Genomic DNA, 19,196 nt, shown 5'->3' with positions numbered 1-19,196 from the left:
TGCGCTCTTATTTTCATAACCATATTGATTCATTCATAAACTAGTACAATCCAGGTGAAAACAATAGGCATTTTCCCAGAACTGCTTTCAATTTGTCAATTCTGATCTGGCAACTTTTACATACAATTGTCAATAAGACGATTGGGTCGTACATGGAAAAAACTAAGAATCTAAGTGACGCTTCCTGACGAATTTTAAGAATATTATTCAGAATACTGTATCCAAAAAAATATGAATAATGAGTTCAATAACCAATATATCTATTATTTTCCACTCAACTCAAGATAAGTATACTTGGAAAATATCTGAAGCAAATGAGCCAATAGTAAAAAAATTACAGCAAATCTTAGGATTTTATCACTGTGGTATTTCAGAATTTCAATAAACTTTTCCATCACCTCTATAGGATTTTTTTACTTCATATAAATTAGAAATACTCATGTACATTTTTGAGAGAACAAGAGAAAGTGGAAGAAAGCGCTCTATTAAAAATGAAACTCTTTACTCCTTCTAAAAGATATGAGAACCCAAACTCTTGAATACTAAAAACTTCTGAGAATATCAATTAGCAAGCATATCAAGCTCAGCTATATTTTTCTCTCCATTAAAAATACTTCTTATGAGAAAGCAAGGCTGAGATAAAATTGACTAGCTTCATAATAACTGATATTATGTTACACTGGTAGGCCAACTTGGCTCTTCTTCAGCTCTGTGAAATATTTTTTTGGTATTTCTTAAATATAGTTCGTGCTCTTTCAGATTATTCAGATGCTCATCTCATTTCTTCAGTTATAAATATATCAAGGTACTTGAATAAGATTATTAGAGTAGCTGATCTCTTATGCGTCTGTTAACAAACTATTTCTCCTTCTGAATATTGTGCTTCGCAATTAACCAAATAATGATTCATTGTATTGATTCGATGAAATTTATCATTAGCATGGATGAGATGACTTTACAATCTCCAAACTAATCTTCTTGAAATAATTTTCGAATATTAATACCCTCCTGATAACAATATGAGGTTGAGCTAGCATGAAATAATAGAACTTTCTATTATTACTCTGTTACAATGCAATAATTCAATCAAATTAATTACCTTTTTTCCATACAGGTTTTGCTGGCGGGTTGGAGTCAACATCACACTTGAGCGATACAGATATTCCTTCCCGTAGTGGTGTTCCAAATCCAGGTATTCTACTGATACCAAATGAAGGGGCATCTGGAACAAAATAAATACATTAAATATTGATTTACAGACTTATAAATTCTCAGAAAATTTCTCCAATCATACAAATTTTCGGATATGGAACAAATTTGAAGGGTATTTATTCAATTTTATTCTTAAATCTATTGGAATATTCGAATCAATGAACAGATAGATTAGGTTGTTGGAATTAGTTGTTCAAAACTGTGAAAAATTTCGTAATCATGAAAATACTGGGATTTTGTCAAAAAAATTGTCATCATCACTGATGATGACACCATTGGTATCGAAACATGATTGTTATTTTAGAATAAATAAGTGATATTTTTGAAAAAATCCCAGTGTTTTCATTATGGATAGATATCACAACATCTCACCAGCAACATTATCTGATTCGTGAAAAATTCGTGAATTCTAAAAAAAACAAGTATACAAGTTCATATTATTATGGAGTTGATATGAATTCATCCTTTGAAATGAATTATTCAACCATAATCATCAGAAGTTAAATGAGGCAGGATCATTTGGAAACAGGAGTCTATTGAAACTAAAGATTGAAAATTCATTCCAAGTTTATTTATTCATATAATCGTTGTAGAATATTCCAGAATGATGGATTTTGAATAGAACTGAAAACGTTATGATACGATTGCAACATTATTGGAAAATTATTACAACGGTGTTTGGGAGCTTGTGAAGAATGAACGTGATTGGGTCGGTCTGGCATCAATATTAATAATCATTTCTATGTTGATGAGAAGCTTGAACATCAAATGAATGATCTGCAAAGTGAAACGCTTGGCAGAGAGTAATCCGGCGCTCACTAATTGAGTTTGGGGTGAGTTGGCTTTCTTCTTTACGGAAGTCACCTCTGCTTGTAAAACTGTTTTATCGGAGCCCACTTTCGCTATCTCCCAACTTACATCTCGCTCACTCTAATTCTCCTCACTGGAATTACCCCGGACTATCTTCCTCTTATTATTGCAATGAATAATTGAGCGGCCGCTATGATCTACGGGGACAGGCGCAGGCAGAAGGAAATTGTAAACACTGGTCCGTGAAAGGATAGGGAGCCAATTACGTGCCTTGCAGCACATCTCACTTTTGCTCTTGCTAATTAAAAATGCGCTAATATTTTCGAAGCTAGGATGTGAGGAGGTGGAGGAGGAGGAGGAGGAGGAGTGGAAGAGGAGCCGGGGTGATGTGATGTTCGGGAGAAATAAGTCGTTAAGGAATAAAGGGGATCAGCCCTTCGCACATCAGTTTAATGCAATTATTTTACAGTTTGGGTTTTCTTTGATTCCTCGTTGAGGCAAATAAGCGGGATCATCGACGTAATGACCTGACTAGCTGCAGGGCAAAGCGAGGCTGAGACGATCTCTCTTCTCTGTCGTCTTCGTTGTGAATCAGCCGTGTGGAAAGCCCTGAATCGACGAGCGTTCAGTTTCGATTAAATTCGCAACACGAACAAATTGCTCGCCACCCATTAGAAGTGACGTCATCTCAGATCGAGGCTCAAATCCTATCGAGACAGTTTTTTCAAGGTCAATTTGACTTTATAATGATAAATTGATTGCTGAAGGGTCGATCATGGCGACGGCAACAGCAAACGTGCCACGCCACGCTTGGCTAGATCTTATTCGTGATGAGGCGTTCGAGCGAGTGCAAGCCTCACTTCCAATCCACGTCACTTCCAGTCGACTATTCTTAACATTCGAAATTTCCATCATCCCAGTTTCCACAATTTATGGTTCATGTCTTCTGATAAAATCAATATTAGATATAAGCAGAGACTGAACTGTCAAACTCTGGAACTACGTATGATAATTATTGTGAGAATAAATCCTTAAAGAATAAATGATGTTGTTCACTTCACTAGATTTTTCTTTGTACCTGTTATTCATAGTCTGTATTTATTGGTACTGTAACTACTTGCTGAAATGTAGTATTTTGGAAATAAATTATGTCTGTAAACACATTAATAGAATTTTGTACTGGAAGTTGACAACCAGTGGTGATTTACTCACAAGAAATCATGTTTTTCATGGATCCCAAACCCAATGGACTGATATAAAATTTCTCAAGTAAGCTTCTTAGATGTTTCATTTATTCACCACAACATGTTTTAACCATTTATGACTATTTTCAGAATGGTACATGACAAATTTTATCTCATTCTATTAATTATTGTAGTGGCTCTATAAAGAAAATAAACCAATATATCGAAAAATATAATATATATAATCTCTATTGTAATATCTACCTTGCTGTACCATCTAATGATGCTTGACTAGAATGAACTAGTGATGATGATATTGATACCATGATGTCAAAAAGATCCTAAACATGTTGGATGACACCTATTCCAAATCTAGTCCGACTGATTTAATTATATTATTTATCTTCCATTCGTTCATTTATTTACTATCGAATAAAATTTAATAATAAGTAACGATATTCAATGCAACTTGCAATGACACGCTAGAAATTGAAGGAGCATTGATAGTTCTTTGTAGTTCAATGACTGCAGATCTTTATGAAATTCGAAAACTTGACTATTTAATCTCAACATTTTATCTATATTCAATACCAACTCAGTCTGAAAATGGAAGAAATGTGAGAGAAAAGTGCTGCAGGAAGCTGACGTTATTATCCGGTTCATTCGTAGATCATCGATTATCTGGCTGAAAAACTCTCTCACCATGGCAGACATTAATTTAAAAACTGCGAAGGGAAGTACCAATCTGAATAGACCTGAATTAAAACTGGAACGACTCTTGAATATGAGCCAAGTAGGAGTCTTCTCGCTTCTTCCACAGCGCCATTCATTCCCACCCGATTCATTGATTGCAAGGCTCACAATAGGGATAGTAATTTATATTCCAAATACAAAACTACGTCTGGAAAGCGTCTCTGGAAAAAGTGTTGAGAATAATAACAGTCTGATGAAGTTCTCATTGAATATTTCCCTGTTGAGTGTGTCGATAAGTTGCAGCCCTAACTTCATTAATAAATTGTTGTTCTTTAACTTTGGTTTCTTCGAAGTGACAAAAAAAATTTCTTATTCGTCATTATAAGAATTATCATGCTCTCTTATGATTTCATATTAAAAAATGAAGGAGTCATTGAGCTATTGAGCTATATTGCAAGTAAGTCGATTGATCAAGATCAATAATTATTCTCATTATTGGAGCAGTTTTGGACAAATGCCTGTTGTTTTTACCCTGGAATGAATGAATGAATAAATATGAATGCTTTAATAGTCCAGAACTAAATTCGGCTCCTCCATTTTGAAATATATGAAGTGTTCCAATGTATGTAGTTTTCCCCTGAGATTTGTATGTATAATAATATTAGAATGAACTTTATTCAACAAAACAATTCAAACAGTTATACAATAATATATAAATAAAAAGTTCTTTAGGCTTAGCCGAGGCCGTCAGCCGAGTAGATAGATTTCTTTATTATACATTATACTAATATTGAATAATTATTATTGTTTTTGTGATTACATAATCCACTCAATAGTTATTTCTCCTTATCATTCCTATTCTATTCCTCCTTCTCCTCATACTTAACTAATTTCACGTAATTATAACTAAACATTGTCACTCAACTTTTAAAAAACACACTCTTAAATTCACCCTCTTTTAGGGACCTTGTATGCGTCAATGTGGCTGGACTTATAAAACATACAAACAACATACTAATTATTAACTTCACGAGAAAAAAAAACTTTGAAATTTAAATAGAGTCACCTCTTACTTTGTACTCTACAAAAATAAAATTGAATTAAAATACAGTCAACTCTCAATTAATTCATCAGTAATCTAAATGAGACTACAGAAACAAAAGAGAGAAAGAATAAATAAACAAAAACAAAACCTCTTAAAAATCTTAGAATAATCAATCAATTGAGTCATCTGCATTGATCAAAGCACTACTTAATAATACACAAAGTCTTGCGGCTTCTCATGTTTATGATAAAATACTACTTTTATAGCAAATAACTCCAATATTAATCCTAAAAAGACTTTTCCACATCAACATTAAAATGTACATTTCACAATTGCATAACAAGATATCAATAACAATAAAGAGGAAATGACTCTTATCGATTATAACCTCCTAAAAATTGAATTCTGTTATCAATTCTCGCCTGTATCTCACTGCCTCCCTCAAATATCCTACTAGACTCGTCCAACATTTTCCATTCAGATACTGTCTCTCTCTCTCTCTAGCATCGCCCCTCTCAGATATTTCTTTCTTATTTCACCCAAAATTGAACATTTACCGATGAAATGATAAACATCTTCCGTTTCTCGGCTATTGCACATAGAACATATACCTATCCACTCCTCTCTTTGCGGTGCGTGATTGAGCGATAATAGCCCTTCTCTGGCCTTGAAAATCATTGAGATAACATTCCGTTTGGACTCGTCATTCATGTAATTTCTCGTTCCATCGTCAATTTTTACATCTGCGTAGATTCTGTGAAACTGTGACCGCTCTCTAGCCACTTACTTTTAACTTTAGCTTTTATCTTCTCCATTGCCCTCTCCCACGTTGCTTCCCACCCCCTCCTGAAATTCGCTGCTTGCCAGTTGTCCGCTGTTATCGGCAATTCAATATTAAACTCACTTAATATCCGTCTCCATTCAGAATACCAACCAAACTTTTCTCTTAAACAATGTCTTGCGATCAATGTTCGATATCGGTCGCCCGGTATCTCAAAAGAATTCAATACATATTTTATATGAACGCTCAAAGTATACAACCACAAAATTTCCTTTCCTGTCTCTAAGTATACTATATAATTTGGCGTATTACGCGGTACTCCAAATATTTTCTTGACAAACAACCTGAGAAATTTTTCTAGTTCTTCTCTCTCCGCATATCCACATACCTGCGCCGCATATGTTACAACTGCTTTACTTATTGAATCAAAAATTCCCCATTTCATTGACAGAGGTGCTTCATCATTCAAAATGAGTCTTCGCCATACACTATTAATCCCAAATCTGGCAGCTGTTATCTTATTGTGTCATGTAATGACATCATGGAAGGAAATAGGAGCAGCTGATGGAATATGTTTGTTTTATTTAGTTTTTAGATGATTTTGAAACATGAAAATATCAGGCCCAGTAGCACAAAAGCCTGTTCAATTTCAATCAGGATTAAATTTCATGAGAATTAATCAGAGCAGGGATTTTTCTAATAGAAGGCTTCTCTCATTGATTCTCGTGGTATTTAGTCCGGATTATGAATTAACAGACAGTGCAACTGGCTCTCTTAAGGCCATGGCTGCGTACAAACATAGAGCAACAGAGGAACCAATACAACAGAAGCTGAAGAAATTAGTCGCATTTCTATCACCTTACAATGAACATTACATTCAACTACCATACGTTTGGAGAGATCAATTTTAAATTTCTTTTGCTATCATCCGGTCACTTTCTGAACTTATTCTTCCAGATGTTCCATGAATACTTTAAAATGAGATCGGCCAATTTGGTGACTCATCTACTGCTATTATAATCTTTTTCATCTGCTCACACTCTCTTACGTTTTCAACAGACTATGGAATACTTTTTTCTGATCAGCTGCTACTTGAGGGACCAATAATCCTCTATCAAGGAACTTCAGCGAATTTTCCCAGAGTTGAGACCTGTTCCAAGATAATGTTTTTTTCCAAACCCACTATATTCCTGATTTAATCAAAAAAGTTAGAGCCGTTTTCGAGATCCGTCCGACATACATACATATCCACAAACACACATATTCAAACAGAGATTGCTTGCTTAGTATAATTGACTTTAATGATTATGATTTCATTTAATGAGAGCTTATTTCAGATAATAATAACAACTGGTATAAAAAGCAAAAATGTCAAACATGATTGAAATTGAAACAGTAGCGATCATCAACATTATTATCTTCATCTGATCTAAAGTAACCAAATTTTAGTAAGATTCACATCAATGTGTCAGCATTGTTTGAATGGGGAGCATTGATGCTGTCTGTCGAATATACAAACAAAATTAGTCTTGATAGAATAGGATCAATTGATGGAAGCAACTCCCGTTATAAAAGTTTGTTTTATGAAAAATAAAAATATTATTATCTTTACTCCCAGGAATAGCTCTGATTGAAGCAGCAGTGCCAAATCAATTTGTTCTCGATAAATGCATTTTAATTAGTTCTTCAACTTGGTGCCAACCTAATGAAGTCATCTCAACTTAATGCCAACATGACAAAATTATTAATGTAGTTGCCAGTTAACAACTGTTCCTAAGAGTTACTCTCTCCAGATTATAGATCTATAGTAGCATATGATATGGACATTTTCATATTATAATTAAGAGATTGGGAGAAGAAGAATATACATGCTAAAAGACGAACTTAAAACCCTTGAAAACCACCCTTAGAATTGAAATATAACCTAAAGATTTCTTAGTGAGCACCTAGGACTTATAAGGAAGCTAGTTTTGTTGCAATCCATCCAGTAGTTTTCCAGAAATCGTGATCAGTGTGTGAGTCAGTGAGTCAAGAAATTTTTTAAGTATAGAAAAACCTATGCAATCGTTATTGCAGCTAATGTGATTGATATAATTATGCCTCATGAGGTTTAAATGATAACCTGAATCATTCAATGATTAGGTATTAGTTGTGGGTCCACGATCAAATAACATCAGGACTTCATCCTTTTATCCTTCACTTTTGCAGCTGATCAGTTTTAAACCTTTGTACAGTTGTGATGAGGTTGAATTCACTAGAAGTAGTATCAATTTATCAATATTTCAGTGCCTGATTGTCTGTGACTGACTGCGTTAATAGTCTGAATTTATAGTTTTCAGATTGCAGTAACATTATCCTTATGGACGTCATGAAACCATATTCTCATTTTTATTTGTGCTTATAGAACTTTTCAACTTAATGGGACAATGAATTATGCTGGAATGTACGAATACAGTTGTATTGGACATTTAAGCACACATTCACACGTATTCTAGACGAGAATACTTTGCGCTTTATGAACCATGACTCACTATTATCATTCGCCCTTCACGTTGGATAGTTAGAATAATGGATGTGTGGAATGGTGCGGTCATTGTATTATATTTACTGGAATCATCCAATTTATTATAATGGCCGGATTATGTGAATTGAGAGACGAGCTAGGATGTGAGATACGATACGCACCGCGTGTAATGTCCTCTGAAAGCTGGGGTCATGGAATGAGGTGACTACGGCGAGGGGCAGACACTTCTGTAGACTGATCCGCCACAGCTAGGAGATACCCCCTCTGTTGGTGGGCGGGGGAGGGACATTGAGTAATGGGGAAGGTAGCCTACTCGGAACGGCTAAGTCAATCTGATTGCGTCTCCAGTGATCTGATCGATAAGTCGTCCCCGGACCCCCCTCTCCAACACTCCCCCGCCCTCAAACCATGGCTCATGGCTTAGCAAACCACCCTTCCATCCTAATCAGCCAAGCAAGATTTCGCTTTTACTTTGGATTAACATTTATCTCATTTCAAATTACTCCAGTTATACTTGGGTATAATGGATTATTGTATTAAGATATGATTACTCAGGATATCTTTCTAATCTTCAAATAACATGAGAGATCGATAATCCGAAATATATTTTGCGAGAATTGAATTATGGAAATCTATATTATCATTCGATGGCTTCGTCTGAAGACTCGTGAATGAAATTATTTTCCAATGATTGTTTATCGCTACTCATAATTGACTCAATCCGCTCACAATTGGTACGATACGTTCCGACTATTAATAGAATAGGTATTCTACAGCCGTTGTCTTTAGCTACCTGTTTCTATGTCGCTGTTCTTTATGAAATTCAGAATTTTGCACCTTCATGTTTTCTGTTCGTTCTACTATTCAATGATATGAATCATAACTCATTCATGCTATTGTATGTCTGATGATTTTGCATGAAGTACTCGCTTCTTTTACTGAGGATGGAGCTCACATTCTATGAGTTACGCTGACTGGTACCATAGAGGAAAGATACAGTTACTGCTACCATTGAATTTGTATATTGATTTTGTAAATTGATTATTCGGCTCTGCTGGTAATTTTTGAATGCATGAAGAGCTTGTAGTTGGATGTAGTTGGAGGTAACTCCTCACACCTGAAGCGTTAATTCTAATTTACATCTTAGCATGAATTTTGTTATGCTTCTATTTATTTATTCATGTGAATTCAGGTAAAAAATGGCTTGAGCAAGCTAATTAGTGTTTCAATTAATAAATTGATAGGAATAGCAAAATATAGTTTATAAAGAATCTCTATAATTGGTTGCCACTCATTTAATCACGCTTTGGAGTTTATTTTTTCACACTTGGACTTGATTCTTCATTTTTCTCACTGTATTTTTCTCTCGAAAGTAGAACCCTGGTGAATCATATCAAATCAACATAGAAAAAAATCAGATTCAATTCTATACATGTCTTCTAGACTTGTACATTCAGAGCAATCATGCTGTGATAATTAATAGCAGATTGCATTTTTGGGAGTTGGTTGTAACTACAGAGTTATTACTCAGGTTCACGGTCATATTTTTATAAGAGATTTTCAATTTCTTGTAAGCGCTCATTCATTCCAAGAAAAGAAGCCGATTTTTTAATATACATGTATTCTTTCCGTGGTGACTGCCGGCGAAATGAGAATTCTCAGCTCTGGAGACGGAATGAAATTCCGAGCCTCGAAGCTCAACTTATTTCGCCTTTCAACTCCAGCATTTCCTGATTAATCTTCCATCTTTGCTTATTGGAATATTTTGATTGCAACCTCAATAATAATAACTGAGGGTCTCCTTAATGCAAGTGACACCTCGTTCGCATGTTATATTTGAGAAAAAAAAACTATTTCTAGCATTTTCGTTGTGGAGTGAAAGAAATTGCTAACAGTTTTGAAAAGAGGCAAATGTATCTGTGGTAATGGTAACGGAAGCTACCATATTAATCTCCAGTGAATCTCCATATCAATCTAACTCTGAGAGAAAATGTTCATCAAGTAGTAAGAACTTGAATCAAGGAAACTGTATGGAATGCATTTTTCTAATATATTAACTCTGAGTACAATTCTTTCCATCAGTAACATATTAGAAGAAGTCTAGTCTTCTAATTTCCTTTAGTAGTCTACCTTCCAAGCAAACTTGATAAATTCAAGAGAGTTAGCAAAACACTTAATTTACTCAGTGAATTCAAGAGAGTTGGATCAGCATTTTTTTTCTTCATTTCAGACTATCTCTAGAGATTTGATTTCTTATAGACTAGTAGAGCTTCTTCAATCATCACTGGAGAAATGAAGAGTCGATTAACTCAAAGTCATTAAGCTTCATGAATTGGAGCAAAACCAGATTAGCATTTGCGAGACCACGAAATGCGATCACGTGATTAATTGCATGGACTGGATAATTGCTCCAAGTGGAATAGTGTACATGCGAATTATGTCCGACATTTGGATTGCTTCCAAATGGACTTGTGCCGATACTAGAAGTGAAAAGACAAAACATCTAGATTAGCTTCTATATAGATTCTCATGAGATCATAATATTATTGCAGTAGAAAGATAAAAAAGTGTGGCGTAATCGTAAGATATCTTGTCCTGAGTTACATGGAACATCATGTAATTTTGTTTTCTGGAAATCAATTGATCACCGAATAGATGGATCTAATAGAGCTGATCAATTCTAAGTCAATACCGAGTTAATAAATTGCAGGTTAGAAATATTACTTAATGTGGTTTATGAGTTAGTGTAGTATTAGTGGTACTGTACAGTTCTATAGTGGTACAGAGTTCTATACTATGAATATTCTATAATAGTCATCTTTATAATCTGATATTTCAATGGAAGTTCTCATTCCAATGAGAGAACCTGCGGTTGAATATTCCAATTTATTGGAATATGAGTATGCAAGCTAGAATTTTCCGAATCAAATCATTTTGAATACTATTCATTTCAATGGTTTGAATATAACACGTGAGACTCCGAATGCATTCGAATTCAATGACCTGCAATGAATATTGTCATAGTCATAGGAAAGAGGCTAAAATAGAACAAGGTGGCGATTAGAACGAATAAGTCGCAGTGAAGATCGATGACACTTAACAGCTGTGCAATGACAAAAACATTTGGGGCCGGTTTCCGAGCTCTGGATTTGGCTAAGTTCTAGACTTGAAACAGCTGGAGTAAGAAAATTGGCTTTCCGAAACGGGGCGTAGTCGTAGTCATTGTCAAAGTCACGTTTAAATTAAATTTCAAAAAAACTAGAAAATTAAACACAAAATGAAATAAATAAAAAAGTAGTGTAAAGTTTCAGCTATTTTGAATTATTTAGAAATGTTTAATTTCGTCAAGGAAAAACGTTTCCAATATTATAGAAATGAGACAATAAAAACTGCGACTACTTTTATAAAAACTGTGACTACGCCCCGTTTTGGAAAGCTAATTTTCTGACTCCTGCTGTTGGAAGTCTAGAACTTAGCTAGATCCCGAGCTCGGAAACCGGCCCTTAGACTCGTTTATGTAGATATCTTATTCTGCTAGTGCCTATTCGTTCCGATATTGGCGATCAGCCTGACTATGGATATCTTATTTACAGCCATCCTGAAAAGTTCTGTTGTAGTCTTGGAGAACCAGGTACGCAGGTTTTTCAGCCATGATATTCTCCTTCTTCCTGGTCCTCTTCTGCCATAGATCTTTCCTTGGAGAACGGATTTCAGCAGGCTGTATTTTTCTTCATTGCGCATGATATGACCAAAATATGCAAGCTTCCTGCTCTTGATGATGTTCATCACTTCCAAATCCTTATCCATTCGCTCCAATACAGCTTTGTTGGTTACTCTCTCCATCCATGAAATTCTCAACACTCTTCTATACAGCCACATCTCAAAAGTCTCAAGTCTTTTTTCAGTTGACTTGGTCAATTCCCATGACTCCATCCCATAGAAGAGTATTGAGAAAATGTAGCAGAGGAGGAGTTTGATTTTGATGTGCATATTAAGTTTTTGACTCTTGAACAGTTTTGCCATCTGATTGAATGCAGCCCTCGCTTTTTCTATTCTGCATTTTACCTCTTGAGAATGATCCCAATTCTCATTGATCAAGGTTCCCACATACGTGAGCTGTTGACCCTCTCTATCGGTTCAGTGTTAAGCATCAAGTCACTTCCTCCGACTGCTCCCTTATGTAGATATAGAAGGTCTATAATCTATATATCGTTCTCACCGTTCTGTTCGTACCAGAAGAGTTCTCTCAGAGTCAAAAAATCAAACTCCTTCATCTAAAATCTAGATTGAAGTCAAAATAATATTCTGCTCTGTAGCAAGCTACTCGAGTGACAGAGGACTGTAAGAGAAAAGAATGAAATCCTCATGGTAGACTTTAAATATTCTTCCGACTGGCATAATAAATGTAAATGATATTGCAAGATGAGTGGTACAAATTATGTTACTAGATTCAAGGTAAGAAGAGAAGCCTGTAAGACTAGAAGACAGCGCGATTGTCGTGGGAAAGAAGGTGAAAAAGGCGCGGCGTTGGCTGCGTATAATTTAGAACGACCGTATAAAAGTCTCCTCCAGTGCTCCTTCAGACAGGTGGTCGGGGTAGTGGAAAGGGGAGGTGGCTTCTCAGGGTCTGGAGGTAGTTTGAGAGAATCGCAGTATGAAAGCAGAGTTTAAGCACTATATTCAAAACGGTCCGCAAAGCCCTGGCGCTTCTGATTTATTTCGGCTGCGCGCATCAAATATATTCTCACGAGATAAAACTTAATACGGACCGACTTTTTCCAGGGTTTCCAACCTGAATTATTCTCTACCTCATTTCTGGGTAGTAAAATTGAAATTACTCGACACAGTTTCATTTGTTATCTGTCCTAATTTGAAGGAGTTTTTCCTTCTGATGCAGTTATTACGATCTTATCAACCACAAATAGATGGGATGAATACTCAATAGGCTACTTAAGCTCCATATAAACCTAGAAGATACAACTATCGACTAGAAGATACTGAGATTTCCATATTTTCGTACACTATTCATACTAACTTGTAAATTACTGGTACCTTCATTCCATAGATTATGCTCCAAAGTTTGTATTAATGACTTCAAATAATATCCAAGATTGTAATGATATTGAGATATTTTACAGTTCTCTGCAACTCACATTACATGAAAGAACTGACAATAAATTTTCCAACACGCATTGTTATTCTTACCGTACCGGTTCATTTTGAGAATGAAAAATCCTTCTCTGTTAACAGAATCATTTTTTGGTTGATAGATATTTCAAGACGTAATGACATGAATTGTATGTTATGAAGTTCTCCACACTCAAATTGAATTATCAAACCTGTATTCCTTCTAAGGAGATATTCACAGAATGAACAAGTACTTTTGAAGTATTATATATTTAGATCATTTTTCATGATTATGATGTTTACGAAAAGTTTCATAACATTTCCAGATACTGTTATTGAATATGATTAGAAAATCATCACACATCCTGAATAATATTGAACAACCTTAAAGTAGCTGGGATGACTGACTCCTGTTGAAATTTCTTATTAGAAACAAAGCTTGAGCTAATATTCTTATATCTTTGTAATCTGATGGATAAACAAGTTTACAACTTTTTCCTACAAAAGTAGGCCCAGGAAACTTGAACTCTTTCACAAAGATGGCCTAGCCAATATAAGTTTTTCTCTTGTCGAAGTGCAGGACACAAAATATACTTTTTTCGAACTGCTTTTCCAGAGTCTGGAATGACTCAACAAGCTGTGCTCTCTCCTAAGTCGTAAAAGAAAATTCCTTCAATTATCGAGTTATGAGACGTGAGAACTTTCACATGGTTAAGTGAAGCTCGTTCTTCTGTTTGAGATATCTCACTTCAGGTATATGAATGGAAGCTGGTGAACTACCAAACATTTATATCAACAAGTTAAAGAATTATGATAAAATAGAATTATGCCAAACCTTCATGATTCCATGGGTGAACGAGAGGACAAAATTACGTGAGAATATGGTAGGGAATCTGATAGAGATTCTTATGATTTCGGTAGATATTATTCGATGTACGAAAATAAAAATAATTTCTTCGTAAACTTTTCTCGAGGAAGTATAGATTCCTCCAATCATTGTCATTAATAATATGTAGGTTATCTTTATATTGGAGTCTACTTGTCCTAGACAAAAAGTATCATATGAAAATTTCACAATCATTCAGCTGGGGATATGCCCCTCGGGATCCTTACTTACTTCTGCATATAAGCTATAACTTATTTTAGAAATAGATGAACACAAATTCGTATTCATAAATAAACTTTGTTGAATCACTGAGGTTTGTTAAATTTCCCATTCAGACTTGTCTCTTCAATGATCTCAACAAACTGTAGATAAGAAAGAGGAGTGACGAGCACACAGGTGGTGTTGGGGTGCAGAGTGCAGAGTTCTCAGAAAGACTTCTCATCGACGAGCTACAAGTAACGGCTGAGAGTGTTACAATGGCTTAGCAAAGAGTGTTACAAAGTTGACAAAGCAACCGTACCCGAGAAAGAGAATGAAGGACGCTTGCTGCGAATAAGAGGTAATCTATCCTCTTCTTCCGTTTCAAATTGAATCTGGTGTCGTTTGAGAGAAGTGGATTTTTCAAGAGTGTCGGTCTTTTGAACATTTTAAAAGGCGGCCTGAGAAGGAAAGTGGTTATTACAGTTGATATGTGCGCACCCAGGTGCGGGGGTGCGGGGGTGGGGTGCTTGTCTCTTGCTGCAGGCTCACGATAATGTGGACTAACGAGCCGTAGCTCTTGAGCTGCTGTTGCTAACAAGCGGCCGCCTAAATACAGCACAGCCACCGAGACAAAATGGTTTTCCATTACAGGGCCTCCTGAATAATTCACAAGGATTTGATTTCAAAACAAGGGAAGGCTGATAATGAGATAGCGTGTGCTTTCCCGAACCTCCGAGGGGCTCCCCTAACGACGCCCCCACCTTCCGTTCCCACTTGGATCGTCGCGACGGTGGTGCTGACAAGCTGTTCCCCCCCCCCGACACTCATCCAACATTTCTCCATATTCCACAACATTTCCTCTCGCTTCTCCTCGACCTCTCTCTCATTCTCTCTCCCACCATCTACTCATTTCACATTCTATTTCTGTCTTTCTAGACCTCACTTTCCCTCTCCATCTGTCAGGATGAGGCGACAATTTGTGGTTTGTTAACATTCATCGTCGTTATGGTGGCCTGTCAATGCTCTTTATTGTCCACAATTGTGCTGCATCACTGTTTGAGATTTCATATCTCCATTAAACAGCTTGTTCATCTAGTTATACTGGAATTATCGACGCAAACATATTATGATAGATGGTAGTATGTTTGCAATGACGGGATGGAAGCTCACGAAATTAATTAATGGTACCGGCTTATCCAATATCTCATCCCGAATACATGTAGGCTGATAGGTTCCATGGTTCATTCAAACCTTTCTTTGGGAGGAATAGTATTAATCCAAATTTCCTAATAAAGCTCACCTAATCTAGGAGAAAGACGTTTGATTCGATTCACTCCCTCAATCCAATGTCAAACTTCAATACAATATCATACATGAAGTCCATGTTTCATTGAATGTGGACAGTGCCAATAGCTTTCACTAATTCAAAGTTTTAATACCGTGATTCTGATTCTTATTTTTGATGTGGATACAATTGAATAACTCAATTCTACTGTTCTGATAAGAATTGTGGGTGATTTATACACTAATTCTTGATTCAGGATAGTCTTGTTGACTCATAATACTATGGAATCAATCCTTTAGTTTTGAATGAAGGAAATTCTACATGATTCCACATGATTAATATTGATTGACTGTGTGAATTGCATAATATATTTAACAAGCTATTGATAATTTATTTGTAAAACTGATAAAATAATGGATGAAGAGTCGAATTCCAGTCTAAATGAGAACGTTAGATTCTCGCATATGCATACCCTTCTAACATCAGTCATGTTGTGCAGTCATGCAGTAGGCTTATTGATTTTGCAGAAAGCCTTCCATATCTCAATCCTGTCCAAGCGGTAATTCAGAAATTTCTGTATTTGATGTGAACATTTCAAACTAGTATCGAAAGTTTAACCATCATTTAATCTCACATTTGACAGCGATATCATTGGCCGGGCTTGGAGCGAGTGAGCGTCTGGGGAATTGTTGATAAAGTCAATTACAGTTACTGTCAGTTCATGTAAAATGTAAGCGCCTCAAAAGGCTTTCAGCCGCCGTGAGCGATACCGGCATTCCGCCGCGACGCTGAACGGGACGGTCCCGCCGGGGAATTCCCAGCGCTCACACCTCGCTCCTGTTTCAAATCACATTTCAAAGCTACAAGTGGCACAAGACAAAACCGATACTCCCAAGCGCATTCCCCAGCCAGATATGCCACTGTCAGCAGTATTGTAATTCAGATTTCACTATACGATAGTGGAGAGAGTTGAAGCTATCGGGAGCCCAAGATACATCAGTTGGAAATATGAAGCTCAGCAGAGCTTTTTGGCATGAATTGACGTTGAGCACAATTTTTAACATCCTCAGGAGTGGAAGTGCATTCATCATGCTCCACGTTCATCCGAAGCAACAGTAATCAGCAATCTTCAACAACAATTCCCCTATTGAATTGAAAAAAGAATACTTTCACCTACAAATTACTCGAAATGGGTTTTTACTTATTTTTATTCATTTCTCAAATTTGTCTCATTGTTTGTTTCTTTTTTTCGTAAAATTCCTCAACAGGATTATGGAAATTTTGTTCACAAAACAATGCAAAATCAGTGTTTTCCCAGAGTTTTTTTTGCATTTTCCCCGCTCTAGATAGAATTGACCTCAAACTCTAATTAAATCTAGATCATTGAATTAATCATGAGATATAGAGAAGCAGCCCCCTGCCTGAATGTAAGTAAGCATAGCCACCTCTAATACAAGACCGCGGCCTAGGATATAGCAACGTCGCAGTGTAGGCCTAGAATCTAATACATGATTGGTTAAGAAGATCAGCTGGTATTTTTTAAAATATTTTCCACCAATCATGTATTAGATTCTAGGCCTACACTGCGACGTTGCAATATCGTAGGCCGCGGCCTTGTATTAGAGGTGGCTATGAAGTAAGTGAAAGTAAGGACTTAAATAGCTGACACTCCAATTAACTCGAGTAACTGACAATAACAAATCCGTCCACTTTCAGGCGTTTAATGGATGCTACATAATATATTAATAGGCCTAATGCATTAATAATATATTAATAACTGACCAAATAAAAGGGATAGTCCAAGAGTTTTTGTTCTATACTTTATAGATTAATTCATTCAATCACAAGGCTGAAGATAGTTTGAGACAATGATCTTGGTGAATCATCCACTCATAATGGAAAATCGATTTCCATCATTCAGATCAACTGTGATTTGGAAGCTGACAATGCTAAAGTGAAAACGGTTACGTTTTATGATCTGTGAAAAGAATAACCAAATGATTTGTCTGGTACACCCTTGCCTAACAAGCACTTTACAAGAGCAATCAAATCGTATAGTTTCCGATAGTGACTGTTGCCGTCGGATACTCGGGTCATATTTTATTTAGGTTCGAAACAAAAGGAACGGAGAAAAGCTGTAAAACCGATAAGCGAGCGTTGGTTGTCATGCCTGAATATTTCATCCGACAAGGGACGTGCCCAACTGCAAGGTCATAAACGAGATGTAAATCGAAGTCGGATTGAGGGGATAGGATCGAGAAAGAAGTCGATTAGATCTGACCATTTTATCAATCAGGGGACGCCGGTTCCCCCCGTTGGAGGGGGGGGGGAACAATGCAGTCTGGTGGACCATGGTCATTGTCACTAGACAGACATTCCCAAGTTCCCTGATCCGTACCACCAAAGCCTTCCAATTCTCACTCTCTTCCTCTTCCAATTTATCTCTCTCCTCCACTCCCCCATTTTATTCTCCCTCTCCCCCTTGAAAACCTTTTGCTGGATTTTCTTTACAATACGAGGCCAACAGTTCACCCTCCATCCTCCCACCCACCCACTGCACTCAATCTCTATCCAGGGACATCCCATTTACACTCTCAGCCGGCCGTCATTCGCTCTTGTCAAACTGACCGTTCATCTCAACCGCATCATCCCCTTGAGTGCCATTCAGCTCCACTCCAGCCTTTTTCCACACTTCATTCGCTGAATTATACTCATACTTCTATCTTAATCAGGATAATGTTCACACGCTTTCCAGTTTTCCTCTATCATCGTAAAATACGACTTGGCAAGATTTTCCAGTAACATGGGAGCTTAGCTTTATGAATAATTCTAGCACATCTATTTTAGCAATCTTATTTATCTCGAGAATCATTACATTTTCCTAAATTTTGAATGTATGATTGTGGGAATACAGTTTATATGCTGGTGATGAGAAGACTATAATAAGAAGACTACTCATCTAAGTATTTTCAATGTTATTTAAATGAGTAGTTTTCACAACTTATCAACTTTGAAAATACACGAATATAGAATACCAGAATATCAAATCAAATCAGTAGCACTCCAGCCAAAATCATTGAGCCAGTAGAAAGTATCCCTTATAAGTGAATAATTCTGATGAGGGAATGGTTAAAAAAATTAGGTAGAATGATTTTCAAGAAGGAACAAATTTTCGTACTGCTTTGGCCCAGTCAGGAAAGGCTTGGTTTAGAAAAAATGGTAAAGACTGATCGTTTCAGTCGTGAGTTCGAATCCCGCCCAAAACATAAATGGCGAATATCTCATCATCTCTCATATCACCACCCACGTGTGTATGATCTTGAATGGTAACTTCAATACAAGCTTCATTTTCCATGTTCTCTTTTAATTCTACATAGTTTTTAATACTTTTATGTGCATCAACCAGCAAAAAAATTCTACTTATGTTAGCATCAACTGGCAAAAAAAC

General features: G+C 36.3%; 1 protein-coding gene across 1 annotated transcript in view; it reads right to left on the bottom strand.

Annotated features, from left to right (window-relative positions):
- LOC111047898 (MAM domain-containing glycosylphosphatidylinositol anchor protein 1) overlaps positions 1 to 19,196 on the bottom strand; it is a 168,976-nt gene that overhangs the window by 73,202 nt on the left and 76,578 nt on the right. The window contains exon 5 of the mRNA XM_022333752.2: positions 1,100 to 1,222. Within this exon, the coding sequence (XP_022189444.2) occupies positions 1,100 to 1,222 (123 nt within the window). The remainder of the gene's footprint in view (positions 1 to 1,099; positions 1,223 to 19,196) is intronic.

This window comes from Nilaparvata lugens, chromosome 3 (genome assembly GCF_014356525.2).
Source record: "Nilaparvata lugens isolate BPH chromosome 3, ASM1435652v1, whole genome shotgun sequence".
NCBI classification, from domain to species: domain Eukaryota; kingdom Metazoa; phylum Arthropoda; class Insecta; order Hemiptera; family Delphacidae; genus Nilaparvata; species Nilaparvata lugens.
Note: the sequence above shows the minus strand (reverse complement) of the source record. Positions and strands in the feature narration are given on the sequence as shown.